Genomic DNA, 27,732 nt, shown 5'->3' with positions numbered 1-27,732 from the left:
CGCATATCCAATGCCGCGGATTGATGAGTTGCTTGATCGGTTGGGCTCGGCTCGTTTTTACTCGACATTGGACTTAACGAAAGGATATTGGCAGATCCCCTTATCTCCCATGTCCAAAGAAAAGACGGCTTTCACCACGCCGTTTGGATTACACCAATTTGTGACACTTCCTTTCGGGCTGTTCGGGGCTCCGGCTACGTTTCAGCGCCTTATGGATAAGGTTCTGCGGCCCCACACTGCATATGCCGCTGCTTACTTGGATGATATTATCATCTACAGTAATGATTGGCAGCGGCATATGGAGCATGTGAGGGCCGTTCTTAGGGCGCTGAGACAGGCGGGGCTGACGGCCAACCCGAAGAAGTGTGCAGTTGGGCGGTTGGAAGTAAGGTATCTGGGTTTCCACTTAGGTCATGGGCAGGTGCGTCCTCAAATTGATAAGACCGCAGCAATTGCAACCTGTCCGAGACCTAAGACCAAAAAGGAGGTGAGGCAGTTCCTGGGGCTGGCGGGATATTATAGAAGGTTTATTCCTGGTTATTCGGACCTCACCAGCCCGCTGACTGACCTCACTAAAAAGGAAGTGCCAGATACGGTCCAGTGGACGGAGCAGTGCCAACAGGTTTTTACCAAGGTTAAGGCTGCTCTGTGTGGCGGGCCGCTCTTACACTCCCCTAACTTTTCTCTCCCTTTTTTGTTGCAGACTGACGCGTCGGACAGGGGGCTGGGTGCTGTACTGTCCCAGGAGGTGGAGGGGGAGGATCGCCCGGTGCTGTACATTAGTCGCAAGCTCTCGAAGAGAGAGACTAAGTACAGCACCATCGAGAAGGAATGCTTGGCTATCAGGTGGGCGGTCCTCACCCTTCGCTACTACCTCCTGGGGCGGGAGTTCACCCTCTGTTCGGACCACGCTCCCCTGCAGTGGCTCCACCGCATGAAGGATACCAACGCGCGGATCACTCGTTGGTATCTCGCTTTACAGCCTTTTAAGTTTCAGGTGATCCACAGGCCGGGTGTACAGATGGCTGTGGCCGACTTCCTCTCCAGGAGGAGGGGGGGGGGAGGCTGCAGGCCGGATGGCTCCCCGGCCTGAGTCGGGCGGTGGGGGTATGTGGCGAGGGGGGCGTGGTTCAGCGAGGTCTGCGACAGGAGAGAGAGCGGGGAGAGAAGCAGCGGTAAGTGGGTTAAATACGAAATGATTGACACCTGTGTCTCGTTGCAGTAATTGGCGTGGGGAGACTGCATTTAAGGAGAGCTCTCACAGCCATCGAGGAGAGAGAAGGGCTGAGCACTCGTGGGACACACTGGAAGCGGACTGAGACACTTGTGGACTGAGGAAACAGAACTGCTTGTTGCTGTAACATTATATTGAGTTTGTGAGCGCATGTGGCGCGATTGTTATGTACGAATTGAGTTTATTATTAAAGTACCCACGAGTCTCAGCCAGCCGACCCTGGTCTCCTTCCTTCTCATAAACAGATCTAAAGGGATTTATATTACAATGTGTTATAAGTTGACATGGTTCCAGTGATGATTTGGGGACAGCCTCTGTCTGGCTTGGTCCACTCAATCCGCTTGTTTCCCAAGCGACAAGTTCAGACGTTCCCATTCGCTTGACAGGATCTAATCAACTGCTTACACAGGCAGAGAGAAAGGAAAGAGAAATACAAAGACAGAGAGAGACGCAACAATAATGGACCTGTCTGGCTCTAAAAATGAGAAACCAAATGAGAACAGGCAAGATAAAAGAGAGCCAGTCTGAGAGCCAGCCAAATGTGTTTGTCCAAGTCTGTGAAAACCCACCGTTTAATTAAACATAACCCAATTTTCCTTCTCAGCCTCTCGAGCCAAAGATTTAAAACACAATAATTCAGTGCCTCATTCGATATAGGATTCTTCAACAATTAGGAGTGTTTGTCCAATGTCCAGACATTTTTCATCAGTGAATGAATATGTCATTCAATAAAATCTGTATTCAATTACATGCATTTCGCACAAACTTTTTTATTAAAACAAGCTAGTCCAAATGATAGAGGGTCACGTCAAATCAACCAATTTTCAGAAACTTCCCTATAGCTCAAATTTTAGATTTTGTTAACATTTTGTTTCTGAAGAAAGAGAAGCATAAATAGAGATCAGTCATTTCTTAAGTCATTTTACGCCCCCTGTAATTTGGCTCCAAATCTCAGGATAAAATTGTCATTTTTGACCCCCCTCTTCAAAATAGTGGATTACTCTGTAGTCTTTAAATCAATGTCTGCCTTAAAACCAAGGCACAAACAAGACAAGGAAGTGAGAATCAATACGTGTGCGTGACAGCAGGAGGTAATATGCCATGTTTGCAACAGCCAACAGGGTTGTTTTACTCAGGATTATTTAGTAAATATGTACCACAAAATCTCTGAAAGTAAATGAATGTACGGTCACATTATGTGTAGTTCAATACTGAAATCATATGCACTGAAAACATATATAACCCATCATCTCATCTGTCAGGATTGCTTTTTGGTTATAGGTTTAGTAGAAATTGACTGATGTTGTTTTGTCACTACCAATACAGATTACTTCTGTTTAAATATCCAATAACCAATATCTAAAACCAGTTGTATCTGTCCTATTTATGCTTTTTGACACAACGACTTAATAATGATTAGACTGTAACCAAAAAGTTATTTTTATGTATGAATAATAATAAATTACATAATTATTTAATAATAAAAATAACTACAATAATGCAAAGTTGTTTTATAAAAAAATGACTTGACATCTTTATGCTCTGATCACTTGTTTCCAGTTCAATAAACACTGTTGGATGCCGCCTTTAGAGATCCGATAACAAAACCGAACTAGAAAAGGGTGAATTTCATTCCAAAATATTGAGCACACAGATTATCGATCCATAGCTACAAGATCAGGTCAATGGTGATTTAGGCTTAACAGTTCATAAAACAAATTCAACTGCTTAAATGAGTGACGTGCTGAATCATTATGCAGCTTATGTTGTCACAATTAATTATAAATGGTTCCTTCATCAAGCTATGGTGCGGCTCAAACAGGAAGCTGGGGGCGGGGGATTCCTCTCACTGCTGTAAGCTACACTGATTCACATTACATGCTGTGACACTGCACTTTTCTCTTGAAATTCTTAAAGAATCAGAAAACGTTATTCCAGTGAAACACTTGACAAGTGAGACAAAAAGGGGCGAAGATAACAAATCCAAATCTAAAAACACAACCTTATATTTTCTGTAAAAACATAGCCTCTCTGACACAGTACAAGATCTTTGGCCTTGCACATCTCCCAAACCCACCAACCCCCGTCACCATGTCAGCCTGAGGTATGTTCAGAGTCACTCTTCCTCCCTGAGTCAGGCTGTCAGAACACAGATATTTCTTACCCATCCACATGCTAAAAACAGTTAGGCTTGTATGACAACTAGGGCCCAAAAGACATGACTTATGTAAGAGACAGCACTAATGGCTTTTTAACTTGCACATGCATATATAAACACACCCCTACTGAAAGCATGACTGCTTGGTTGCCGGTGCATGAGTGGAGTGAACTCTTGCAAGCTCCCAAACAAACTTACAGTTCTCTATTAGTGTATAGACTTGCACTAAAGAAAGGACTCGAGCAGAATCTGACAGAGACCAGTGACCACAGTTGTCTTTTGTAAAGAGCTGCTTTACAGCTGTAATTGAATTTGTATAATAATAGCAGAACTTTAATACTGTTATCATCCTGTTTATTAACATGAAGCTGCTTTGAAAACCTGTATTGTATAAGGCTCTATATAAATGACTTGACTAGAACCACATAACAACATAATCATAGCATTTTGCAATCTCATAAATTTGTGTGTGAAGTCTGTGTACGAACATTTTCACGAATAATCATTCAAGAACAACATTCGTCTTTACAATGGTGTTGTTAGGGATGGCACACTTGGCATTGCTCCAAGATCATACGTTTGCTGAGAGTGACGAGAGACCGTAATGGAAAAGTTGTATGGAAAGCATAGATGATTTGGGCGTGTTTTTTGCAGACGCCCATTTAGAATACTTCAAAATCATTAATAGCCCAGGCCTATAATATTTTCCTTTTCCGATAATCCATTACACTCGGATGGATGTCAATAAAGAAGAAAAGATCTATTGCCATTCCGCTTCACCACAGCTTTAAAAGGGATTTTTGTGTTCACTTATTACATGAACTGAAAACTCATAACTAGACGTTAACGGTTACAACATGCAGTTCTGTTGTTCTTGTGTGAACGGATGTCTTCAGGGTACATAATAGGAACCGGTTGGATGAGAAACAAATCATTTTACTTAAAAAACATCCAAAAAAGCAAATATTTGATATGCATAGATCAGTGAGTTCACATCCAAGTTAGGCTACTTTATGATTATTAGGGCTGCACAATATATTGAAATTATCGAACTATCGCAAATGTATATATCGCGATATACCACAATGGGGGCCAAGAAGGGTTTGTTTTCATCCAGACAAATTACTTGACAGAGCTGCAGTGCTCACATTTAGTTTCTGTTGTTTAATAAACCTAATGTAGACCTTCCTGAAACCCTAAACCCAGTGGTGTACAATGATGTTAAAATAACACTAATTATGCTACAGTAAAACACTGCTGTTCACTGTCAGAAGTTGTAGGGATGTTTTCTTGTCACAAAAAGAATGTGAAACACATATGTAGGTTATATAATTTTAAAGATATTTTAAAGATAATTTAAGTTTAATTTACACACTTTAAGTATAATCGTATTGCGTATCGAATATTGCATTATTTAATGAGTTATCGCATTTTTCTTCAATATAGTGCAGCCCTAATGATTATACAATGTTACTAGCATTAATCAATGAAGCTACTGCTAGCAGGCACGATAACATGCCAGACCAGCAAACAAAGCACAGGGGCTGGCAGACCGGCTGCCTTTCTAATTCAATCCTTCTTATCTAATACTCTATTATATAACGTCATCGCTTACTACTCGGGGCTCAGGCTAAAAGTATTATCCCTCTAAATAATTACCAGCCTCCTGCTGCTATATGTGCCATGCAGATCCAGCTGTAACAATGAGAAACTGTCTGAAGGTACAAACGGCTCACATAAGCTACAAAATTAACATTATTTGGGAAGGCATGCATGACACTGACTTTGAGAGTGATATCATCACACCATCTGTGATAAGAAGAGTAAGATTAACACGAAACACATACACACATCTCTCAGTGTAAAACTGCATTTCCTTTACCAAATCGCCATCATGCAAAGCAGGGGTGTCAAACATAAACATCACCATACGCAGGTTTACTTTAGTGTACTCTCATGCAGATGTATCATTATTTTTTATTAGAATATTATGGGAACATCAGGGATGCACTAAAATTAAAAATTTTAGCCGATATCGATAATCCAGGACTCCAGACATTTAAGAGCAGTGGCACCGAAAGCCAATGAAAAACACCAATCAGACTTTTGTTGATGGAACCAGGGTGATGCTACTTCCGGATTGGCCTACAAAAATACGACATCAGAATGTCAATGAAATGTCAGTCCACACTTACAAGCTGTGAAGACTGAACACAACTGTTCCTTATAGAGGAAAGGTTGACATGCCATATGATGACATTTCCATGTTTTAAGCAGCAGTTCACTGATCATTAATCAATATATGACAGAAATCAATACAGTCTCAGAAAGCCAGTGTACGGTCATCATAGAGGGGCTGTGTTTTTCTGCAGGTTTGACATTACAGCACACAGTGTGTACTCAGTCATATAGGGAACATGGGCCCCTTTCCTATGGTCATGCTATGTCAGTGCCCACAATAGGGGCCAAGAAGGGTTTGTTTTTATCCAGACAAATTACTTGACAGAGCTGCAGTGCTCACATTCAGAAAAACTTTTATAATGGGTGGGGGGGGGGGCTATCACACGATTAAAACAATTGGGCTTCATATCACACCCGAGTTCAAAAAGCAAGTTACATAAATTATCTTATGAATGCAACTTTTTTGTTTTTCATTTGCACCATGACAAACAGCTCTAATGGTCTCAAGGCCAAGTTAGAAGATGAACCCAGTGACCAAAGGGTGGCGTTTCAAAGGCAAGGTGGGTGATGGGCAGTTTAGAGTGGGACATGTTTAGCAGGTCAAATATCTCAAGGGATGGGTCACGACTAGTAATGAACAAGCCAATTAGTATTTAAATTCATCCCCTTTAAAGCCCCGCTACTCACATGGAGCTCAATCGTTTTTTCGCATTGCATTTTCAAGATGCTGTGTAAAGGTAAAATTAGTTATTATTAGTATAATATTTCTGAGAAAGGTGACAGTTGTTTATGTCTCACAAAGAATTGAAGGCCTTTCATATGAGCCTGTTGGTTTTGTTGCAGGAGGCGTGGAGGAAGAAGTCACAACAGTATGCTACATTCTCAGCTATTATAAGAAAGAAAGAAGGAAATGGGCAGGAGGAGGAAAAGAAAGAGAGAAAAAGTAAGCAGTAGAGAAGAGCCTCTGGCTGTGGATCTGAATGCGTGCCAAAGCAGCGCCATGTCCTTCCCATAACTGCAGGTTGTGTGCTTCTCACACTATTTTAACTTTATTCCCTCTCTTTTTTTTTACCCTCACTGTTTATCGGCTGTCATTCCAGTGAACATTGAAAACAATTATCGATGATGTGCCAACATAAAGACTAAAGAGAGCAGGACAGGAGACACACATGTAAGGAGTGCTCTCATTTGTCTTCTTTCTGAAATCAAACCGTAGGTCAAGATCAACCATTAAAACAGTGTGTTTGTTAGCAGAGTTGGTTCTGTGCAACTTTTTTCTTTCAACTTTCCATTTTCAAAAGGAGGTGTTGTGTGTATGTGTCTATACTGTATATCTGGAAAAACACAAACAGCTCTGACACTTTAATATTCGGTACAGAACAGAAAGATTTTTGCATTGTAGACAAACGTGACTAAACAAAACTCAAACACTGAAAGTCATCAGCCACTGAAAACCCAGGCATTTGTGATCAGATATTCCCTGAGCATAAAGTGGAAAACTGACACCATTGTGCTCACCCACCCACAACCACATATATGATCATTCAAATGAGAGATCATATGATATGCAGTGTAAATACAGCAAATCTGATTGAACTGGAAATTCATTTAAACCAAGTGTCTTGTACAGGAAAGAGTTGCAAGCTTTCCTTGTAATGCAGTTTTTGCAGTAAAGAGCTGAACCATTTCTTACATGAATTACTGTTTGGTTAAAAAAATCGAAACAGAATGTTCTGACTGTTTTTGTAATTATGCAACTACACAAAAGGTCTATTCTGCGCCCTAAAACCCTAAACGCTGAAAGATGACAACATTAGTGCAACAGTAGACATGGGTTCTCTACTATTTGGCCCCCCTCTACACATGCCCCTCTAAACATCCAAAGTTGCAAGCTACAGGAGGACGTCTTTAACCGCTGTGCTCGTGTTGTGCATCTTTTGCAGAATCTTGCGTATGACACAGTGTTCTATGCAGCATTCAAGATAAAAGAAATTCAACTTTTGACTTGCGTCTTTATAAGCACAAAACCACGTTTGGTGTGAATGCCGTTCTGTTTTGCCGCAATGATAGTTTGACAGGTCATGCAAATTACCTGGCTCTAAGATACATCACCTCTCCCATAAAATATTCTCAAATCATGGATGTTGATTTTTTTGGTCCTCCTGCCCTGGCCCCTGAATTCACCTTCCATGTTTCTGTGCTTTGTTTCTGTTCATGGATGGCCTTTCATATCTATTACTTATTGGAAGCAGAAATGTGTTTTAAAATTACTTGAACTTCCCAAAGACTCTTACTTTCCCAAAGGCCGCTATTGTGCACGCTCCATCTGTGCATGTTATTCCAAATGAAACTACTGTTTGTATTCACAATCTGAAGCAACTAGCTTTTTCGGATGACGGCCTTATGTTTCTTGTATGTAATGGCCACTTTTCACAACCCAAACAGATCAATTATATACATCTCCAGCCAACCTTTTTTCCTGCTGAGTATACTATTTAGGGAAAATGCCAAATTACAAAAGTAAAATGGGTGTACGTGTTGTTTTACATTGATTTTGCGCTCAAACCAGGTTGCTCGCTTCTGAAAACCATGCAAACATCAATAAACCATAATGAAGTAACCAAAGCTAGCAAAGTGTGCCAAATTTCAAGGTATTCAAGCTGTGAGTTTGTGCACATGTGGTGCAATTCTTATGCAACTCACTGTGTCTTTTTTCATACTGGCATTAGGTATGAAACGGGCAAACATCCAACCAACCTCAGGCTTTTAAAAATCTAACTGTATTTAAAAGGTTACATTGTTGGAAACAAAAGTGAACCTCTTTACAGCTCACAATTCTAAGACTAAGACATCAACTGTTGTGCATAAGGAGAGTAAGACAAGCTATCTAATCGGCTGATATGAAAATAGCGAGTTCGCATATCAACCCATTATTAAAATCATCAATCCAATAGGATGGCTGGCAGGCACTAGGGTGCAATTGTTTCTTGTGTCTCACACCAGATATGTACTGTGACTTGCGTCAGCACCCTGTGTGCTTAGTCAACATATGACCAACCCTAATCCACCACCTGTCCACCGTGGATGATGCCACATCAGCCTGGCAAAGATAGTGGGCGCAGGAAAAGCTGAGTTCGTCATAGATATACACATATTTGAATGCATTAAACATTCTCAAATTATCATAAGCTAATGTAAAAGTTTGCATCTGTGGTCAGAGCAAATTTAGGCTATAGCAGTCCAGCCAATTGGACAGTACTATTACTTTAGAATAAATGCAATCTAAGCGGAAAACAGCTACTATCAAGTTTCTGCATACTGATATTGACAGACAAAAACTTACCGAAATTAATGACAATGGCTATTTTAAAAAAGTGCTGTCTGCAAAATTCAACACTTTATATCAGCCACCGGTAAGCTGTTCAACAAAGCCTTAAAACTGAAGGGGAAAAAAATCCATAAAACATAACTTAAATTATTAAGTGCTCACATACATAAGTGGGAAGCCTAGAAATGCACGGTGGGCGTTGAGTGTTTTCTGTACACTGTGTACCATACATACATCCACAATAAACATCCACACTGGACAGCTGGTGGTCCAGTGCTACTTTCAACAGCCTGACAGCACATTTCTGAATGAGGTGCAAGCAATTTCATAAAAATATATGAGTGAGAAAACAGTATTTGACTCATAATATTTAAATTCGCATGACAAAAAGCTTATAAATACATCCCACATCTGAAGCTACTCAACTAACGTTAGCATTTAGCATGAAGCTATCATGAGAGACAGAGTGGTAAAGGATGTCGTTGTCAAAGTATTGGTGTTTATATTGCTCAGCTTTACAGGTAGAGGCATTATAATACAACTTCAATAAAGATAATATTTTGACTCACCAGCACAGGAGAACTAAAACGGCGCACAGCAACAACACGCGCAGCTTCTTCATTATCTTCCCGCGGGGACCAACATCCTCGCTTTTTTATCTATTCTCCTCTAATACTGACGACAGGGGCCAAGACTAGCTAATAATGCTAATTGTTTACAACTGTATAAAGGTAAGGGGGTGTGTTCGCGGTGCAGAACAAACACTTTGGTCAGTTTCTGTGTTGAACCCCCCGTTGAGACGCGCTGTCTGCCCGACTGGCTCCGCCTGCGTAATGAGCGAATAAGCTGCTGTTGCTCCGGTGCCCAGCGCTCACTGCTCCTGCTGCCCCGTCCTCAGCCAATGGGCATCGAGCATTGTGTTGACCCCGCCTACTCCTCGAGGTCTAGCTGAGTTGGAAGTTTTGTCATCAGACGCGTCAACTCAATGATAAGAGATGTGAAACAGTGCCAAATCACTCATGTGGGACAATAATTGAGCTACTTTGTTATATTTAACTGCTTAAATGTTCAATTCTTTTGGGGTTTACATGAGAATGATCTCTCATGAGTGTGATTGGATCAATTCTTCAACTTTATAAACACTTTAATTCGCATAACTGCTCTTTTTTTATATAAAATATCATTACCTTGTTTTAATAATTCATTTTAAGGTTTAAAGAAAACCCAATAAATTGTGTGCCAGCCACCCAAAGAAAGTTTTAGAAGCAACAATTGCTACCAGTATTTTAGGTAAATGTTTCAACATAATTAGTGCTGCCAAATCGATTAATCGAGATTCACAAAACCGCAACATATTTGTATGTATTTTTTTTATATATATAACCTATTTTGAATTTTAGTCTTTGTGTATTTTTATATTCCCCTGGCATTTTCTTTTCTCCTTTTCTGCTTTTATTGTTATTAAATTACTGTGTTATTATCGTCATGCACGGCAAAATTATTATACTCTGAATAAAAAAGAAGACAAAAACCGTCTCTTTGAAATGAACTGTTCGAAAGAACCGGTTCGCGGACATTAGTCCAACTTCCCATCACTACTAGAAAGTACTATGGAGCAGAACTACATTCTACGTAAAAGACTACATTTCCCATAATGCAAAATTCCATGGCGTCGCGTAATATGCCAGCGGACGTTGTACGTGTGTATAAATATTTAATACGTTCTCATAAAACACGTTTTCCTTAATTTTATTGTTTTTTAAATTTCTCTTAAAAAGAGAAGGTACTTGTGCTGGCAGATTTAGACTTTTTTTTAAACATTTCTACTTTTATGAGGCGGGGTCCTCAAGTTACAGAATTCCCAACTCGTTTGGTGAGCTGTCCCAACCTGGTCCCAACTCACGAGCAGCAGCTGAAGTTTATACAAGAACAACTTTCATCGGTTGTTGTTACAGTATTAGAAGTGTAGGAAGATGCGGTGGAGTATAGAGTTGTTGAGAGTGTGTGTGGCGTGTTTATCGTTGTGTGTGTCTGTGATAAGCGCTTTCTCTCAGTCTCTGGACAGTGATTTTACCTTCACTCTGCCCGCCGGACGCAAAGAGTGCTTCTTCCAGGGTATGAAGAAAGACGCTTCGCTGGAGATCGAGTACCAGGTAAGTTACCTCTTAATATCTCATTCCGATTCAGCTTGAGGAAAGCTGACATTGATAATATTGCAAGACATTGTAAATTGTGGGTACTGCCCACATTCTTGTTGTGGTATCAATAAAGTAGTGTAAAATAGAAACGAGTCGATATGAGATATAGTGCGTCAATCACAAATAAGGGTCTCCAGGATAATAAAGAGAGACTTTTTTTAGCTTAATTTATAGGTGTAATTGTATTCATCAACAAAACAGAACAGCTTAAAGTCTCACAAAAAATATCAAGGTAACTTTAAAGTCAAGAGATTTAGAAAGTGAATTACATTTCTTAATGTTTTAGAAAGCCATTTTGAATTTAAAGCATCGTATCCTTTAAAGTTTGGAGGCAACATTATGTGACAATTAAATTAAAATAAAATAACTCAAGTTTTTAATTCATTTTAACAGTTGAGGTAATAGTGAGTGAATATACTTTTTAGTACAGCAAAATAACGTGGTTTTATTTTATTATTCTAAACTATTCTAAACTATATATATAGCTAGCTATATAGCTGGTTGCAAAACATTCTCTTTCAAACATGATCTAATGCAATAAAGCATGCTGCATTATGAAAATTGGACTTGAAGTTGTGACACAATACAGAAGTTGGAGAAGTGACACAATGGAGCTAAAGGTCATTTTTGGAGAAGGAAAAGTACCAAAAGGACTGTGACTGTCTGTAGACTTGCGTATTGATTCTGTAACTTGCCCATGGTAGGCTCAAACCTTCATGTTGTGAGGGCAGAATCAGCAGATCCTTATGTTGACCCGTCATTAATGGAAATCTATGTGTCTTTGTGTAGGTTCTGGATGGAGCCAGTCTAGATGTGGACTTCCACTTGCACTCGCCCAGCGGTCACGTCGTAGCCTCCGACTACAGAAAATCTGATGGGGTTCATACGTAAGTTTTACCTCCAGTCACAGTTTAGTCATATGCTTGACGTTCTACTGCCCGATTAACCGTGCTTTTGCTTTTTGTGTGTCAGAGTGGAAACAGAAGAGGGAGACTACATGTTCTGCTTTGATAACACATTCAGTGCTGTTTCTGAGAAAGTCATCTTCTTTGAGTTGATTTTGGACAATATGGGTGACGGCGAGGAATCGGAGGACTGGAAAGCCTACGTTCAGGGAGCAGATCTTCTGGATATGAAGCTCGAGGATATCATGGTAAGAATGACGTGCCAAACAAACATAAACTTTTTTTTAAACGAGAGGGTCTTGATGTTGGTCAAAAGTGATATATTATATATATATATTTTATATAATTTTATATATATATATATATATATATATATATATATATATATATATATATATATATACACACACACTGTTCACTGTTCAACTAAAAATTTACCAGTTTCCACAAAAATATTTGTGGTAGCACAGTTACTTTGATGATAATAATAATAAATGTTTCTTGAGAATCAAATCATCATATTAGAATGATTTATGAAGGATCATGTGACACTGAAGACTGGAGTAATGATGCTGAAATTTCAGCGTTGATCACATGAATAAATTACATTTTAAAATATATTCAAATAGAAAAAAATATTTTAAAATTAAAATAATATTTCACAATATTACTGTTTCTCTGTATTTCTTATCAAATAAATGCAGCCTTGCTGAGAATAAAAGACTTCTTTCAAAAAAATCTTACTGACCCTAAACTTTAAACTATAAACAGTGTATAATTTAGCTTGTAATATTTGTAAAACTGTCAGGGTTCCCATGTTCATGGAAAATACCAGACACATCAATAAATCTTTACCTCTCTGGAAAAGAATTTAATAAAATCTTTATAAGTGAAATAATTTTTGTAGTTATGTTCAACCTACAATATTTAGCTAGAAATTGGTCAGGGCAGTCTTTATAAAATGTTTTGAACAATCTATAAGCAGTAGTTTGGATCAACAGGAAATATAAAGTGAATTCATTGGTCAAAAGGCGTGGTAGCCCCAAACTCTTGTCATGGAATGTGGATTAGCAGGAATTGAACATGGAATATTATTCAGTTAATGAATGTGTCACAGACATTCTTGGAATGCACTAACAAGTGTGGTTAAATCCAATTTTTTTTCCAAGTCAGTGGAATAATTTATTTCCTATTCACAGCCATCATTATTTGGGCTTGAATACTCAGGTTTCACTGACCATATGCCAGCAGTCTGTTAAAGGTGACATTTGTTTGAACGGAAGCAATGTAGATAACCAGACAAGGCATGCCAACTACCAGCATGCAGTGCAGCCACAGGTGGTGTCAATGTGACCCTGACACATTGTGTCATGAATGTCATGACTGTGTGCTTCTCAAACGGAAGGCTGCGTCCTAGTAAGGCTGCATACCTCGGCTGCCACGTCATCAAGCGCCACTGAAGGCCATCTCATCAATTTGAAGGATTCTTTAAAAGGCAGCCTTCGTTTCGTGTCCTTCATTCAGCTCGTTTTGAAGGATGCATCAAGTGTATCCTTAATGTCACCCACAATCCTTTGCACCCATTCTAATTCACTAAAAAGAGCTGACGGAAAATGTGTCGGCACTGAGCTTGTGTTCATTATGAAATGTAAGACAAAAAAAATGTTTTTGGAAAATTAATGCCATAGATATTATCTTGTTTTGGTGTAAATTAATCACTAACACTAAACTGCCATTGATATAAGATACTGGGTGACGACTGTCATTCACTGCATTTTATTAACAGAAAGCCAGCTAATATAAAGATTTTTAATACAGAGTATTTTTCCAATAAGTTTTAATAGTACCTTAGTGCCGGGAGGGAAGACGTGTGACGTAGCCTCACAAGGATGAGAAGCACCAGAGGCCACTAGCTAATATTAACAAGTGCAAGTACTTTGCTGTTTTTCTTGAAAGTAGTGTATATAAACTGATTCTATGTTAACAAGCCATTTCAGGAAGCAACAGGAAGTTTTCTAATTAAAATCACATCTGTGCAGGAAATTGTGTGTTCCTATTGGGTCATAGTGTTTGAGTACCTGCCATTGTTTCATAGCAGAGATTTTATCGACTCTATTTCTCCTCAGACCTTTGTGTGGGACTCTTTATGTTTCGGCTGTTGGTTATTTTTCTTGAACCCTGAAGACGTAATAAAGTTATTTGAGGTTTAATTGTTGAGAATACTGATGAAAAACACTATTTTCTACTCTTCGTCATCCAAAATACACAGAGACACTCTGAACTTAATGAGGTTACAAAAGATGTCTACATCACAAAGAACATTCTATTTATCAAAGAATCCTGAAAAAATATCAGTTTCCCAAAATATGAAGCAGCTGTTTTGAACATTTATAATAATAATAATAAATGTTTTATTGAGCAGCAAATCATCATATTAGAATGATTTCTGAAGGATCATGTGACACTGAAGACTGAAGTAATGATGCTGAAAATTCAGATTTGCCATCACAGGAATTTATTATATTTTTAAAACATGAAATTAGAAAACGGTTATATTAAATTGTGATAATTTAGCCTAGTTGAACATAAGAAACATTAAAGTGCCCATATTACGCTTTTTCGGATTTACCTTAAAGGTAATATCCGAAAAAGCGTAATATAGCTGTTTGTGAATGTAAAAGGTCTGCAAAGTTTCAAAGATCAAAGCGCACAATAAACAATTAATAGCCGTTTTCCGACCGGAGGAACCTTTTCACAGTTCCTAGAACTATTGGCTTAAGTACCCGGATGTTCCTGCGGTGCGAACACGCCGACTAGGAACGATTTTAGTTCTAGGAACTCCATTTTAACCCTTGTGCATTGTTAGAATTTACATCCTTTCGTTATGTTTGTGGCTGAAAACAGCCACTACTTTAAACTGTTGTAAAAATGTATCAGATAAATATTTTTTTCAATTTTTTTTGCATTAATCTATTAATCAACCTCAGTCCTGCTCAAAAATATTAAATGTTTAAAAAAATTTCAGGATTTTAACTCTTTAATTGCCAAATTCGTAAATGATGTCACTGATTTGGGAGGAAAAAAAACACAAAATTACTCATTTTCAATATAAAATGTGATTGTGGACTGGATTTTTTTTTACCTTTTATCACAGTCTTGGACATGTCAAAGATTAGAAACAACATTGGTTTTGATGCATTGTTAGTTTTTGTGCAGCATCAGATTTTAACTTTTTCTCCCTCATTTACTGTTCGTGGCTGTTTTTGCCCCATTGACTTCCATTATAACCACATTTTTTGATTGCAAAGCCATGACACCATATAATCATGCATTTTTGATTGTTGGTGGTTTTCCCTGTTGGGAAGAGGTAAAATTTGTAATTTTTACTGTTGATAACCGGGTGGCACCATTAACCCTTTAGATAGGCCTGTGCCAAAAAAAGCTTAGTTTCTGGCTTTTACATGGAGTTATATGGAGTATAACAGCATAATAAAGTGTGTGTGTGTGTGTGTGTGTGTGTGTGTGTGTGTGTGTGTGTGTGTGTGTGTGTGTGTGTGTGTGTGTGTGTGTGTGTGTGTGTGTGTGTGTGTGTGTGAACTCACCTCTATGCGTCTGAGAAAATCAAAATATGCACCTCAGCTCTCAGAACTGCATGGAGTAAACAAAAACAAAGTAAGTGTATTTATGCACCTGCTGCCTTTTGATGGTGAGAAATGCAGACTAAACAAAAACAAAGCAAGTGGATTTAAACGCGTGCATGCAAGCCTGCTGGTCATTTGATGGTGAGAAGAGCAGCAAGCAACATGAGAAAGGGCTTGACTTGTAGTGAAGTTTTAGAGATGATTATGCAGCCTGACCCTTCCAGCGAGCTGCAGGATGTACATGTATCGTCTTCTCCCTCCTCTGACACCACAGACACAGGAGAGTCAGATCCTGATTTGGATGTGGCACCCTCATCATCCTCTCTAGCTTCCACTGAAGGCGAGGAGGATTCGGAGGATCCTGGATCTGGGTGGATTGGGAGAAACGGCGAAGTGTTGTTTTCCACCAACGCGGAGACAACTCTCTTTCTTCAGCCTGCCAGTGGCGTGACTCCAGGGCCGACACGCTATGCCATCACAAGGCATAGTCATACATGTTTGTATGACTGTACAAACATGTATGTGTTGACGCAAGTCATGCTGACAATGAGGTCAATCATCTCCTCCGTAAAAAACAGATTGAACACGGAATCCATGTTCTGGACCCTTGCGAAGGCATAGCGCGTCGGCCCTGGAGTCACGCCTCTGGCAGGCTGAAGAAAGGGAGTTGTCTCCGCGTTGGTGGAAAACCACACTTCGCCGTTTCTCCCAATCCACCCAGATCCAGGATCCTCCGAATCCTCCTCGCCTTCAGTGGAAGCTAGAGAGGATGATGAGGGTGCCACATCCAAATCAGGATCTGACTCTCCTGAGTCTGTGGTGTCAGAGGGAGAAGACGAAACATCCTGCAGCTCGCTGGAAGGGTCAGGCTGCATAATCATCTCTTAAACTTCACTACAAGTCAAGCCCTTTCTCATGTTGCTTGCTGCTCTTCTCACCATCAAATGACCAGCAGGCTTGCATGCACGCGTTTAAATCCACTTGCTTTGTTTTTGTTTAGTCTGCATTTCTCACCATCAAAAGGCAGCAGGTGCATAAATACACTTTGTTTTTGTTTACTCCATGCAGTTCTGAGAGCTGAGGTGCATATTTTGATTTTCTCAGACGCATCAAGGTGAGTTCACACACACACACACACACACACACACACACACACACACACACACACACACACACACACACACACACACACACACACACACACACACTTTATTATGCTGTTATACTCCATATAACTCCATGTAAAAGCCAGAAACTAAGCTTTTTTTGGCACAGGCCTATCTAAAGGGTTAATGGTGCCACCCGGTTATCAACAGTAAAAATTACAAATTTTACCTCTTCCCAACAGGGAAAACCACCAACAATCAAAAATGCATGATTATATGGTGTCATGGCTTTGCAATCAAAAAATGTGGTTATAATGGAAGTCAATGGGGCAAAAACAGCCACGAACAGTAAATGAGGGAGAAAAAGTTAAAATCTGATGCTGCACAAAAACTAACAATGCATCAAAACCAATGTTGTTTCTAATCTTTGACATGTCCAAGACTGTGATAAAAGGTAAAAAAAAATCCAGTCCACAATCACATTTTATATTGAAAATGAGTCATTTTGTGTGTGTTTTTTCCCCAAATCAGTGACATCATTTACAAATTTGGCAATTAAAGAGTTAAAATCCTGATTTTTTTTTAAACATTTAGTATTTTTGAGCAGGACTGAGGTTGATTAATAGATTTATGCAAAAAAAATTGAAAAAAATATTTATCTGATAAATTTTTACAGCAGTTTAAAGTAGTGGCTGTTTTCAGCCACAAACATAACGAAAGGGTAGTAAATTTGCCCACAGTGAACTGTTGAGTTTTTGAAAAATTTCAAAGCATTTTCCCAAAATATGTGTCAAAATAAGATTTGTCACCAAAAATCATCCCATTTGCTGAAACACAGAAAAAGTTATAGCCAAATTTAGACTCAAAAATACCCCATAGTGGATGAAAACATCCCCAACAGCACATAAGGGTTAAGGAACTAATTTAAGTCCCACTTCAGAGTAGGGTCTAAACCAGCACCCGTGATGTTAGTGTACGCTGATTGGCCGAACGCACGCAAAACACCAGCACCCGCCATTTTTAAAACCGCTATAATGTAAACACACAGATTATAGCCTATATATTTACTCCAGAAACTAACTATACAAACATGGAAAACAGTGATAGATGGGTATCTAAACCTTTATGCTGAAGAGAAAATCCAACGCAACTCTGAGGGGACCAAGCCAAACATGATTATCTGCTCAGCTAGCAACACTGGACATCAACCACACGGCATAGGCTAATAACCTTTTTTTCATATAATGTCTACTTTCTATAACAGTTCTATCTAATAACATATTAAACAGTACTGTGACAGATCGCTAACTAATAAACACAGAGAATGCAAGCATTGTTTGCTCTGGCGTTCTCAGCGCCGCCAAAATAAAGGTCCGTCGCTCCGTCAAAATAAAAGTCACCGTGCTTGCGTCACTCCCTTACCCCTCCTACCAGTTCCTATGGCCACTTGGCCAGTGCGAACGCAAACAGCGAAACCGAGTTTGGGGGAGAGTAGTTCCTAGAACTGTTTAGAAGTGGACAGTTCCTAGAACTAAGTTCCTGTAACTACTTGGTCGGAAAGCGGCTATTGTCTCCCAAAAGAAAGAAAGAACCGATTCTGAACTGCCTGAAACAAGTTGTCAGTAATTCCAGTCTGTCTTCCTTCTCAAACCTATGTAGGTTTGTAACATATTTGCACAATACCAGCCTGTCTTCATTGGCTAGCAGACGAACAACGTCTACTTTGACCCTCAAACACTGTAGTCGTAGCTGAGGCCTGACCCCATCATTACTGTTTGTATCACTGTGTATCAAGCGCTGAAATTCAGATATGGTAATAGGGAATTTTGTTTGTGACACGTGCTGTAAGCAGTAGACCAATCACAACAGATCGGACCAATCAGAGCAGAGTGAGCTCTCGGGAAGTAGGTCTTACCAACCTCAAACTTTTGAAGGTTAGTGCATGTTATGTAAGATTTACATTTTGAGTGTGTCTTTGTTTGCAGGACACCATCAACAGCGTGAAATCTCGACTGGGAAAGAGTCTTCAGATCCAGACATTGCTGAGAGCATTTGAAGCCCGTGACCGAAACCTGCAAGAGAGCAACTATGATCGAGTCAACATGTGGTCGTGCACCAACCTTTTCCTCATGGTGATCGTATCTGGCATACAAGTCTACTTGCTGCGCAGCCTCTTCAATGACAACAGGAAAATAAACACATAGCCTCCACTGCTGCTGCTACTGACTGGAAACACACAGGCGCACCTCGATCTATCGCTCTCTCTCTCTCTCTCTCTCTTAATATTAATCTCCATCCTCCGTTTCGTCCCATCAAAGTGTCCTTGGACTAATGATAGCTGGAGTCTCTTTTCCTCCACGCTTTTATCCCTCTTGCCTTGTTGCGGTGAAGACAATCATTTTCTGCTTGACACAGCCGATAAAATGAGAGATTGAAGTTGATCTCTAAACTGCTGCTATGTGACGGATCTTACCAGGAACTTGACTTCATTATGTTTTATGTTTTAAAAATGTGTTCTTAGACTATCCGAGAACTAATAGTTTTGTGTTTTTGTATGGCACCATGTTTTATAGTTCACTGTATCACGGGTAGTTACTGAAATCTTCCAGGCACTGATAAGGATACACTGATATGCAGCAGGTTACATATTTTTGTAAAAAAAAAATAGCTAAGTATTTTGAAATTAAACCATTGTAAAGCGTTCATGAGCCGTATTAATGTCCAATTGTTATAAATGCTTTTTCATATGTTACCCATGGGCACACCCATGCCCATGTTTGCTTTACCCATCTGTTTCTGATAATCATGTGAATTTTTAGACACACCCAATACACAGATGCGGTGACCTTCTTCTTATTAACACATTTTAATGGCGCTAATTGTTTTGTCCAGGTCCATTAATTTATTGCAATATACATTAAAAATTCAATTCATACAACTGCTTGAATACACCTCTTTTTCTTTTTACTGAAAGACACAAATGAAGATATTTTGAAGAATGTTGGTAACCAATACAGTTGACAGTAGCCATTGACTTTCGTAGTAGGGAAAAAATAAAATACTATGGACGTAAATGGGGACCATCAACTGTGTGGTAATGGACATTCTTCAAAATATCATCTTTTGTATTCAACAGAAGAAAGAAATTCATACAGGTTTGGAAACACTTGAGGGTGTGTAAATGATGAGATCATTTTAACTAACCCTTTAAGTAGTTTTGCATAATCCTTTTTTTTTTTTTTTTTAAGAAAAAAATATATATTTCAAAAAATGTATTCACCGAAAAATATAAATACAAAAAATCATGTTATGTAATGTGATGTCATTGAGAGGACTACTAGACTCTCTTGACTGTATGTCAAGGTCAAGAATATTTGATAATATGACCTTTTTATAACGTTAGTTCAGGTTGTGAAATGTTACGTGGTGACACTCTTTAAACCGTAATGATATTTATGAATTAATAGTTGATGATAATTGTACAATAAAATTATTTTCACCTTAAAAACACACTTTTATGGAAATTATGTGTGCAATCACATGTATTCGTTCGTGGTTACGCAATTTTTTTTTTTTTTTCTCGAAAATGGTTTGAAGTTTCCCTTCCTTGGTGAATGTGCTTGATTTAAAATATTTTAATGGCTATTGTGTTGTCTCAGTGCAGGAATACTTGTCTAGTGACGCTTGAGCCATCTTCCGCTGAGAGTCACTGATCCTGTGGGGATTTGCTCAGTCTCACGGTACTAATAAATTAAGTTTACTGCTCTTCTTTTGCTTGAATTAAACTATCTTCTGTGCTTTATTTCTGGGGTTATCATATTTGGACTGCTTTTTAGTTTATATACTAATGACCAGTTCAACATTTATACTTCCTGGTTGAATAAAACGGCCTAATTAATTATGTGAATTTATGTTTGACTATCTGGAAACATGCTTGTTTTTTCGACTTTCAGTAATGAATTTCTGACCTTATTTCGCCACCTGCTGGCTGCTTGTAGAGCTGCAAAGGGCAATTTTCAGCTATATTTAATATTATTTATATCCTTTCACTAAAGGAATTTGATAGTTTTTTATAACATTATCTAAAAAAAATATATATATATTATTGTCATAGCCTGATGTTACAGTAAGTTTTTTTCTTACATAGATTGATCATAGATCATTGACACGTACGTTCAACTTAAGTACGATTTGAATTGTAATTAAATTATGCTAATGAATTGTTATATTAATTACTCACCAAAATGGTCTACAGTGAATCTGCTATAAATAATAGTGCAGTATGTATAAAATATTTTGAACATGTATTAGGACCTTTAACGGCTCTATTATTTAAATATTATCAAGACTTATTCACATTATAACATTTATTTTACGATATGTTAACATTAAAACAAATATGAGAAATATTAATTATCTTTCCCCGCAACCGCCTGATTCAAGGGTTTTCAAACTTTTTGATGATAAGGACCCCCAAATACAATGATCCCCTCGTCATAAATAAATGCTCTAAAAGTCCATTTGTTCAGTGTGATTGAACGACTGGCCATTTCACACTGATTACAAGTGTGAGAATGAATAAAACATAATTTCACTAACTCTTACGTTAAAATCCCACGCTTTGAGAAGACAGTTGGAGGATGTGAGTAAACGAGGCCTCAGGTGGCGCTCTTCAGCGAACACTACCAGCGGTCTTTTGTTTTTGTGGTTCGTCACTTCCGGGTGTGTGATGGCATGACAGCAGTGGGTCAAGAGAGGAAATCCTGCTGATTCTGTAAGATATTACAATTATTTTCATTTTATCAAGTATATGTTCGCTATGAATTACATACTAGCATTAGCTGTTGTATGATAGCTGTAAGTCGAATCTGTTGATAAGATTCAGACTGACGTGGGAAGCTGTCAGTCTCACGCATAAACTGGTCTCACGCAGAGTAAAGACGAACAAAGAGGTTGAATTTTTGCGTAACGTTAATAATATTTTGATTGTAAGTCAGTTTTATTAAGGCAGTTAGATATTTGTTAGTGTTGCTCCAGGTTTTGTGACATTTAAAAAAATATTTGATCATTTTATTTCAATCCTTAAAGAAGCTGATAAAAAGGAATGCCTAAACGCTAAAAAGTTTAACGTAGTTTTATTTGTTATAATTTGCTTTTATATATTTTGGTATTTATTTAGGTAAAGTCTAAAGCCGAACAAAGAGGTTGATTGTGTGTGTGTTTAATAATAATATGATTTCACAGTAGGCAATAATACTTTATTACCCAATTTATTTTTTGCTTTGTAAATACGTACGTTTATTTACAAAATTGTTGATTTCTTAAATTTATTTGTGGCATTTAACAATTATTTGAAAAGTTTATTTCACTCATTAAAGCAGCTGAAAAAGGAATTCCTAAAAACTCTAAATGACTTGCAATATGTAACTCTTCTCAAGTTTGAGTTGTTTTTATCTTTATTGTTATAAATTGCTTTTACATATTTTAGTATTATTTTAAAGCCTTTAATATATTGCAAAGTCTTAAATATATATTAAAACAATGTGTTTAACAATGATATGGCCTGTTTTTTATTTGAATAAACTTGTATAGTATAGTCAAGTATCATATATCTAGTATATGTTTTCATATTGATCAGACAACAGCTTTAAGTCCAACAAACATAGTTCCTCGCTCTCTTTACCCTGATAGATGTACAGTATGTAGTGACGAGGGGTTGTGTATTGTCTGTTTTGACAGGCGATGGGGGCAGACAGTGGTCCTGGAGCTCCTGCAGTGCCGTGGCGTAAAGTGCTGTATGAACGCCAGCCTTTCCCAGACAATTACGTGGACCGGCGTTTTCTGGAGGAACTGCGGCGCAACATCCGAGTCCGTCAGTACCGTTACTGGGCAGTAGTGCGTGAGACGGGGCTCATCGCACAGCAGGTGTCCTGCGTGGCTGTCTTCCTCACATTATGGTCTTACATGGAGCAGGGAGACCTGGAGCCATCCCTAGTGTTGTGGGTCTGTCTGGGCTGTGCTCTGCTGGGCTACGGCCTCTACGAGATCCTGGGAGGCGCTTGTGTTCGGGAGCGCACGCGATTGGCCGACCTGCAGAGCGCCACTATCTTCCTGGCGTTTACCTTTGGGTTCTCACCAGTTTTAAAGACTCTGACCGAGTCGGTTAGTACAGATACGGTGTACGCCATGTCAGCCGTGATGCTCCTGGCTCACTTGGTGTCTTTCCCGTACGCTCAGCCCAGTCCGCCGGGCAGTCTTTCCCTCAACGCGGCTCTTTTCGGGTCGGTGTGCCTGGCGTCCCGGCTGCCTGGCGCCCTGCATACCTTCACCATGCTGAGCTGTGCCCTCCTGGTGTTCGCTCTCTGGCCCTGCCTGCTGCACCGCATGCGGGACAAGGCGGAGTGGAGCTTCCCGTGGGCAGCGGTGCTGGTGTGTCTGGCTGGAGTCGGGGGTCTGGGGAGCCTGTGGCACGAGGGGGCACTTCTTCTCTCTCTGGCGCTGTTAACATTAACGTTACTCTGTCCACTGTTATTAGTCCTCCTGCAGAGGCACAAGGACAATATCCACGGTCCTTGGGACGAGGCAGAGATCAGAGAGGACTTGTCCCGATTCCTGAATTGAAACCGTCTACAGGATTTTAAGATTGTTTTAATTGCTTTTGAGAGTCTTTTGCACTTTGATTAAAGGGATATTTTATCCAAAAATGAACTTGTTTACTCACTCCAAACCTGTATGACTTTCTTCTGTAGAACACAAAATAAGATATTTTGAGTATCTTTTATGTTCAACAGAAGAAAAGTCACACAGGTTTTGGCATGAGGGAGGAATTTGTGTTTGTGGGTGAACTGTCCCTTTAAGCTCAGGGATGAAGAACTGTTACTGAGAAATTACATCTCATTTTGCCAATATAAAACTTAACTATTAAATGACTGAACCTCATTAAAACATATCCAGGTCACATTTAGCACCGACTTGAAAAGAAAAATCAAATATGAATTTATGTTTAACTTAAAGTCTAACACAAACAGATAATTCCCGCACGCTGCTATAGCTCGCAAATTGTATTTTAATGCAACGTTTCGGTCATGTGACTTTCATCGGTCATTGTTTTGGTGGCGGGTGAAGATTGCACGAACGAAATGCTGCATTAAAACATGATTTGCAAGTGTTCTTCTATTTATTCCTATGCACACTTATAGGATTTACAAGGAGTTGTGGTGGCATTTTATGTATGTTTTGCCAGGAGATGAATCCCATTTTTAGGATCAAAAATATTAATCCTATAAATAGATTTAGAAATCTTACTTTTTAGAAGCAAAAATATATAATTTTGGTGTTTGATCCTGACATGTTTTGTGATATTCAGTCAAATGATATATATGGGAGAGGGGAAGTTTTTTTTAACAGTATTTATAATATGTTGCCAAATTGTTAATAAAATACAATGTTTAAATGGTTTTAAAAATGCTATAATTTTAAAGCACTGCATTGAAATATACTGTATTGATTTATTTGAATGGAGGTAATAGCAAATCCATTTACAATTGTTGAAACTGTTGTGGACAAACTGTTGACCACAAGATGTCAGTCCTCTATCAGTCCCAGGCTTTGCTGCAGCGTTCATTCTTTGTTCATCTGGAACAGCACAGCAGCAGTCAGTGTTCAACTGAAAGAACATACAGTAATAAGCCTTTGTTGGCTTTTCTTGAGTATCGTTTATAACTGACAGAATAAGAGCTTATATATAGTCTGTGTGACATTGCAATAAAGTTGTCAAATGAAAGCATTCTGTGCAAAATCTATGAGAACTTCTTGTAAGTTAGAATGTTCTAAACTAGACTAAACTAATGTTTGTTTTTTTCACATTTTTGAAGAAAACGAGAGCGGCGCGGTTATTGTGGGTGGCTCCTCCAAATCATGTCTGTAACACAAATGGTGTCAGAAATGACACACTCAAGTTTTAAACGTTGGCTTAGGGGTTGGTTCACTAACCCTAGTTATGAGCAATAATAATAACAACAGTGATGCTTGCTTTAGTAAAGTCCACTAACTACAGGAAAGTGTTGGATTTCTTAAGCACGTAGTATTTTACAAAGTCCAAAAGTCTTTTTTATTTAAGCCTGTTAAAGAACTGAATGAAACTCTCATTGCAAACATCAACACATGTACAGAACAGGAACAAACAAACCTCTGACAGCATACTGCAAAAAGACCATCTGGAGATGAGTTTTGCTTAAACCAGAATCTGTTTTGATGGTTTTCCACTGTGTCTAAGATGTGAATCTTTGTGAAGTCTTCTTAATGAAACTTTAAGCAGATCTTGTTGGCGCTCTCGCAGGTGGGCATGTGTGTCTCAGTGTGGCTGTTGAGTGGGCACCGCCGGTGGCTGTCTCCTGTAACACATTAGACATAACCCGAGCTGTCAGAACGGACTCCCATAGGTCACTGCTCACAGCTCTGCCAGTTCAGCTAATGGAAACAACAACAATCTCCCATAAACTGCTCTGCTGCATATGTTTACAATTGCCTGCGAGCGTGTTTTGTTTTGGGAAAATGAAAGCGAAATGAACACAAATGGCCAGATCACATCAACAGGACTGAAAAGAACACAAAAACGATTTTTCTTTAGACGGGCCACAAATGAACACCAAACCCTGCTGATTAGCTGTGACTCGTGCACAAGAATCTGAAGAACAAAAAACACAAAAGAATTCTTAAGGAAAAACCATGATTGTGAACAAAACATCAATCATTTTTGCTTTTAACCTTAAAAGCGATTACTCTTGCTTTGAGATTTTTCTGGTAACACTTCACATTCATGTTCAAATTGTTAACAAACTAATGTACTTATCACACACAAACAATTCACACTTCTTTTACAGCATTTATTAATCTAGGTTGGGGTTACATTAAGAAATTTATAATGTTACAAAAGATTTCTAAATTAAATAAAAGCTATTCTTTTTTAACTTTCTAATCATCATAAATATATTTATCACAGTTTCCACAAATATATGAAGCAGAACAACTGTTTTCAACATTGATAATAATCGTGTTTCTTGAGCATCAAATCATCATATTAGAATGATTTCTGAAGGATCCATGTGACACTGAAGACTGGAGTAATGATGCTGAAAATTCAGCTTTGATCACAGGAATAAATTACATTTTAAAATATATTAAAATAGAAAACAGTTATTTTACATTGTAATAATATTTCACAATATTGCTGTTTTTACTGTATTTTCAAACAAATTAATGCAGCATTGGTGAGCTTAAGATACTCATTACAGCAAAATCAAATGTTTGAATGGTAGCGGACACAAATACATTTTTAACAATAATATAGTTTAACAATATAAAAAAAAAAGTAAGTAAGTAATTTGGTTGTCTTCAAATTTAAGTTCATTGAAATAAAAAAAATTGTTAATACAATGAAGGAGATTGGTTTAATCAACAGAAACTCAAAATATTTTGTTATCTGAACCACATAAATTATCTGACATGTGATTCAGGTGTTTGGCCAATCACAACGCACTGGGTCAGCTGGCCAATCAGATCACTCTGATTGGCCAGCTGACCAATCAGGAGCTTTTGTAGAAAGCGCGTTTCAGACAGACTGGTAATAGAGGTACTGCTATAATGAACAGTATATGAAAAATAATGTTTTTTGAACATTAAAGTAAATGTTAACCTATTACACCCAATAAACAAAATAATGAGCTTTTAAAATAGCATTATATGACCTTTTTTTTATAGTGAATTTTCTAAACCATTTAATAATAGTATTTTTTTTGCGATTCTTAATGCTGAAGTTTGATCTCTAGCATCACAAGACAGACTGTAAATATAATACCATTGGTCTGACAAACAGATTCACGTGACTGGTGTTGTGCCGTGATGACTGGTGTAAATGTTGCTGTGTTGTGCTGGTCAGGAGGATGCTCAAATAAACAGTGCCACTGTGTTGGACTTTTCAGGGAAATTAACTGAAAAATGACTTACTTATACTTGTCTCTACATCTTATGTTGGAATAGAAGTAGTATAACACTGAAAACGTAACACATCACCTTTAATTAGGCCCAAAAGACCTAATTATTGTGAGCTGACCATGTTACAATTGCAGGCTACGGTGTCGGTATACGTCTTGACTGTGTGTGTGCGAGTATGTGTAGGGGGAATATGAGTCCAGCATTCCTGCAGAGTTGGTCCTGGAAAGATCCCTGTGGAGACTCAGGAATCTCACTCTCTAATGGAGCTGGCAGAAGGAGCAGCTCTCCGAGATGGGAAAGAGAAGAGAGTGGCTTTTATTTTTCCTGTGCTGCGGCGAGCACAGGACTGCGGTTTCACAGAAAGAAAAAGAAAGGACGGAGACGACGGAAAGAAAAGCAAAACAACGCCTGAGGAAACATGCAAGATCTTGCAGCCTGGAAATGCCAGGGGGTTTACTGGAAGACAGAAAGAAATGCAGAAGTTAAAAGTACAAGAATGCACTAAAGACTGCTGGTGTGTAATTGGAGGAGTGGATGAGGTGCGAGAGAGGAACGTTTCTTGATTTGATGCTGGCGGCGTCTCAGAAACGAACGAGCTGCCATTATAGAGCCTAGAAATGCTGCTTAGGTCACCAGGTTCTGTCACTGTCCACAAGGCCGATTCTGGTCGGGGGTCACACTGAATACTTTAACTGAAGGTTCAAATGAGTTCTGCAAAAAGTGAAGGAGAAAAAAAAGACAAGGGGAATGGGGGTGGAAGGAAAGAGAGGGAAACTTGGAGAGTTGGGATGAGTGATGGTGAGAGGAAATGTGAAAAAAGTGAGTGGGAGAACTAGAGAAAGGGGCGACGGGGGGAGAAAGAGAGAGAGAAAAAGCAGGAGAAAAAGGGTGGAGGTCCAAACAGAACCGTTTCTGAACACAAAGGAAATGAGGCAGAAAAGAACGAGAAAACTGGGCCAAAAAGTGAAGGTAAAGAATGAGCGAGCGG

General features: G+C 38.7%; 3 protein-coding genes across 7 annotated transcripts in view; 2 read left to right on the top strand and 1 right to left on the bottom strand.

Annotated features, from left to right (window-relative positions):
* suco (SUN domain containing ossification factor) overlaps positions 1 to 9,759 on the bottom strand; it is a 55,045-nt gene extending 45,286 nt beyond the window's left edge. For 2 of the 5 annotated variants that reach the window (XM_081378715.1, XM_081378717.1), the window contains exon 1: positions 9,471 to 9,759. In XM_081378715.1, coding sequence (XP_081234841.1) covers positions 9,471 to 9,523 — 53 coding nt within the window. In that variant the 5' untranslated portion in view covers positions 9,524 to 9,759. The remainder of the gene's footprint in view (positions 1 to 9,470) is intronic. The other 3 variants (XM_081378718.1, XM_081378719.1, XM_081378716.1) reach the window with 2 other exon arrangements.
* Positions 9,760 to 10,555: 796 nt separating this feature from the next.
* On the top strand, positions 10,556 to 20,656 carry tmed5 (transmembrane p24 trafficking protein 5). Its single transcript, XM_081378083.1, has 4 exons — positions 10,556 to 11,054; positions 11,889 to 11,986; positions 12,072 to 12,252; positions 18,737 to 20,656. Exons 1-4 carry the CDS (start codon positions 10,875 to 10,877, stop codon positions 18,953 to 18,955), a joined length of 678 nt encoding a protein of 225 aa, XP_081234209.1. The 5' UTR covers positions 10,556 to 10,874; the 3' UTR covers positions 18,956 to 20,656.
* Positions 20,657 to 21,386: 730 nt separating this feature from the next.
* Positions 21,387 to 25,508, top strand: pigc (phosphatidylinositol glycan anchor biosynthesis, class C). The gene is made up of 2 exons (XM_081379664.1): positions 21,387 to 21,525; positions 22,491 to 25,508. The coding sequence occupies exon 2, from the start codon at positions 22,494 to 22,496 to the stop codon at positions 23,370 to 23,372; it is 879 nt and encodes a 292-aa protein (XP_081235790.1). The 5' UTR covers positions 21,387 to 21,525; positions 22,491 to 22,493; the 3' UTR covers positions 23,373 to 25,508.
* The last annotated feature ends 2,224 nt before the right edge of the window (positions 25,509 to 27,732 follow it).

Source organism: Scardinius erythrophthalmus, assembly GCF_964197995.2.
Source record: "Scardinius erythrophthalmus genome assembly, chromosome: 11".
NCBI lineage: Eukaryota > Metazoa > Chordata > Actinopteri > Cypriniformes > Leuciscidae > Scardinius > Scardinius erythrophthalmus.
Note: the sequence above shows the minus strand (reverse complement) of the source record. Positions and strands in the feature narration are given on the sequence as shown.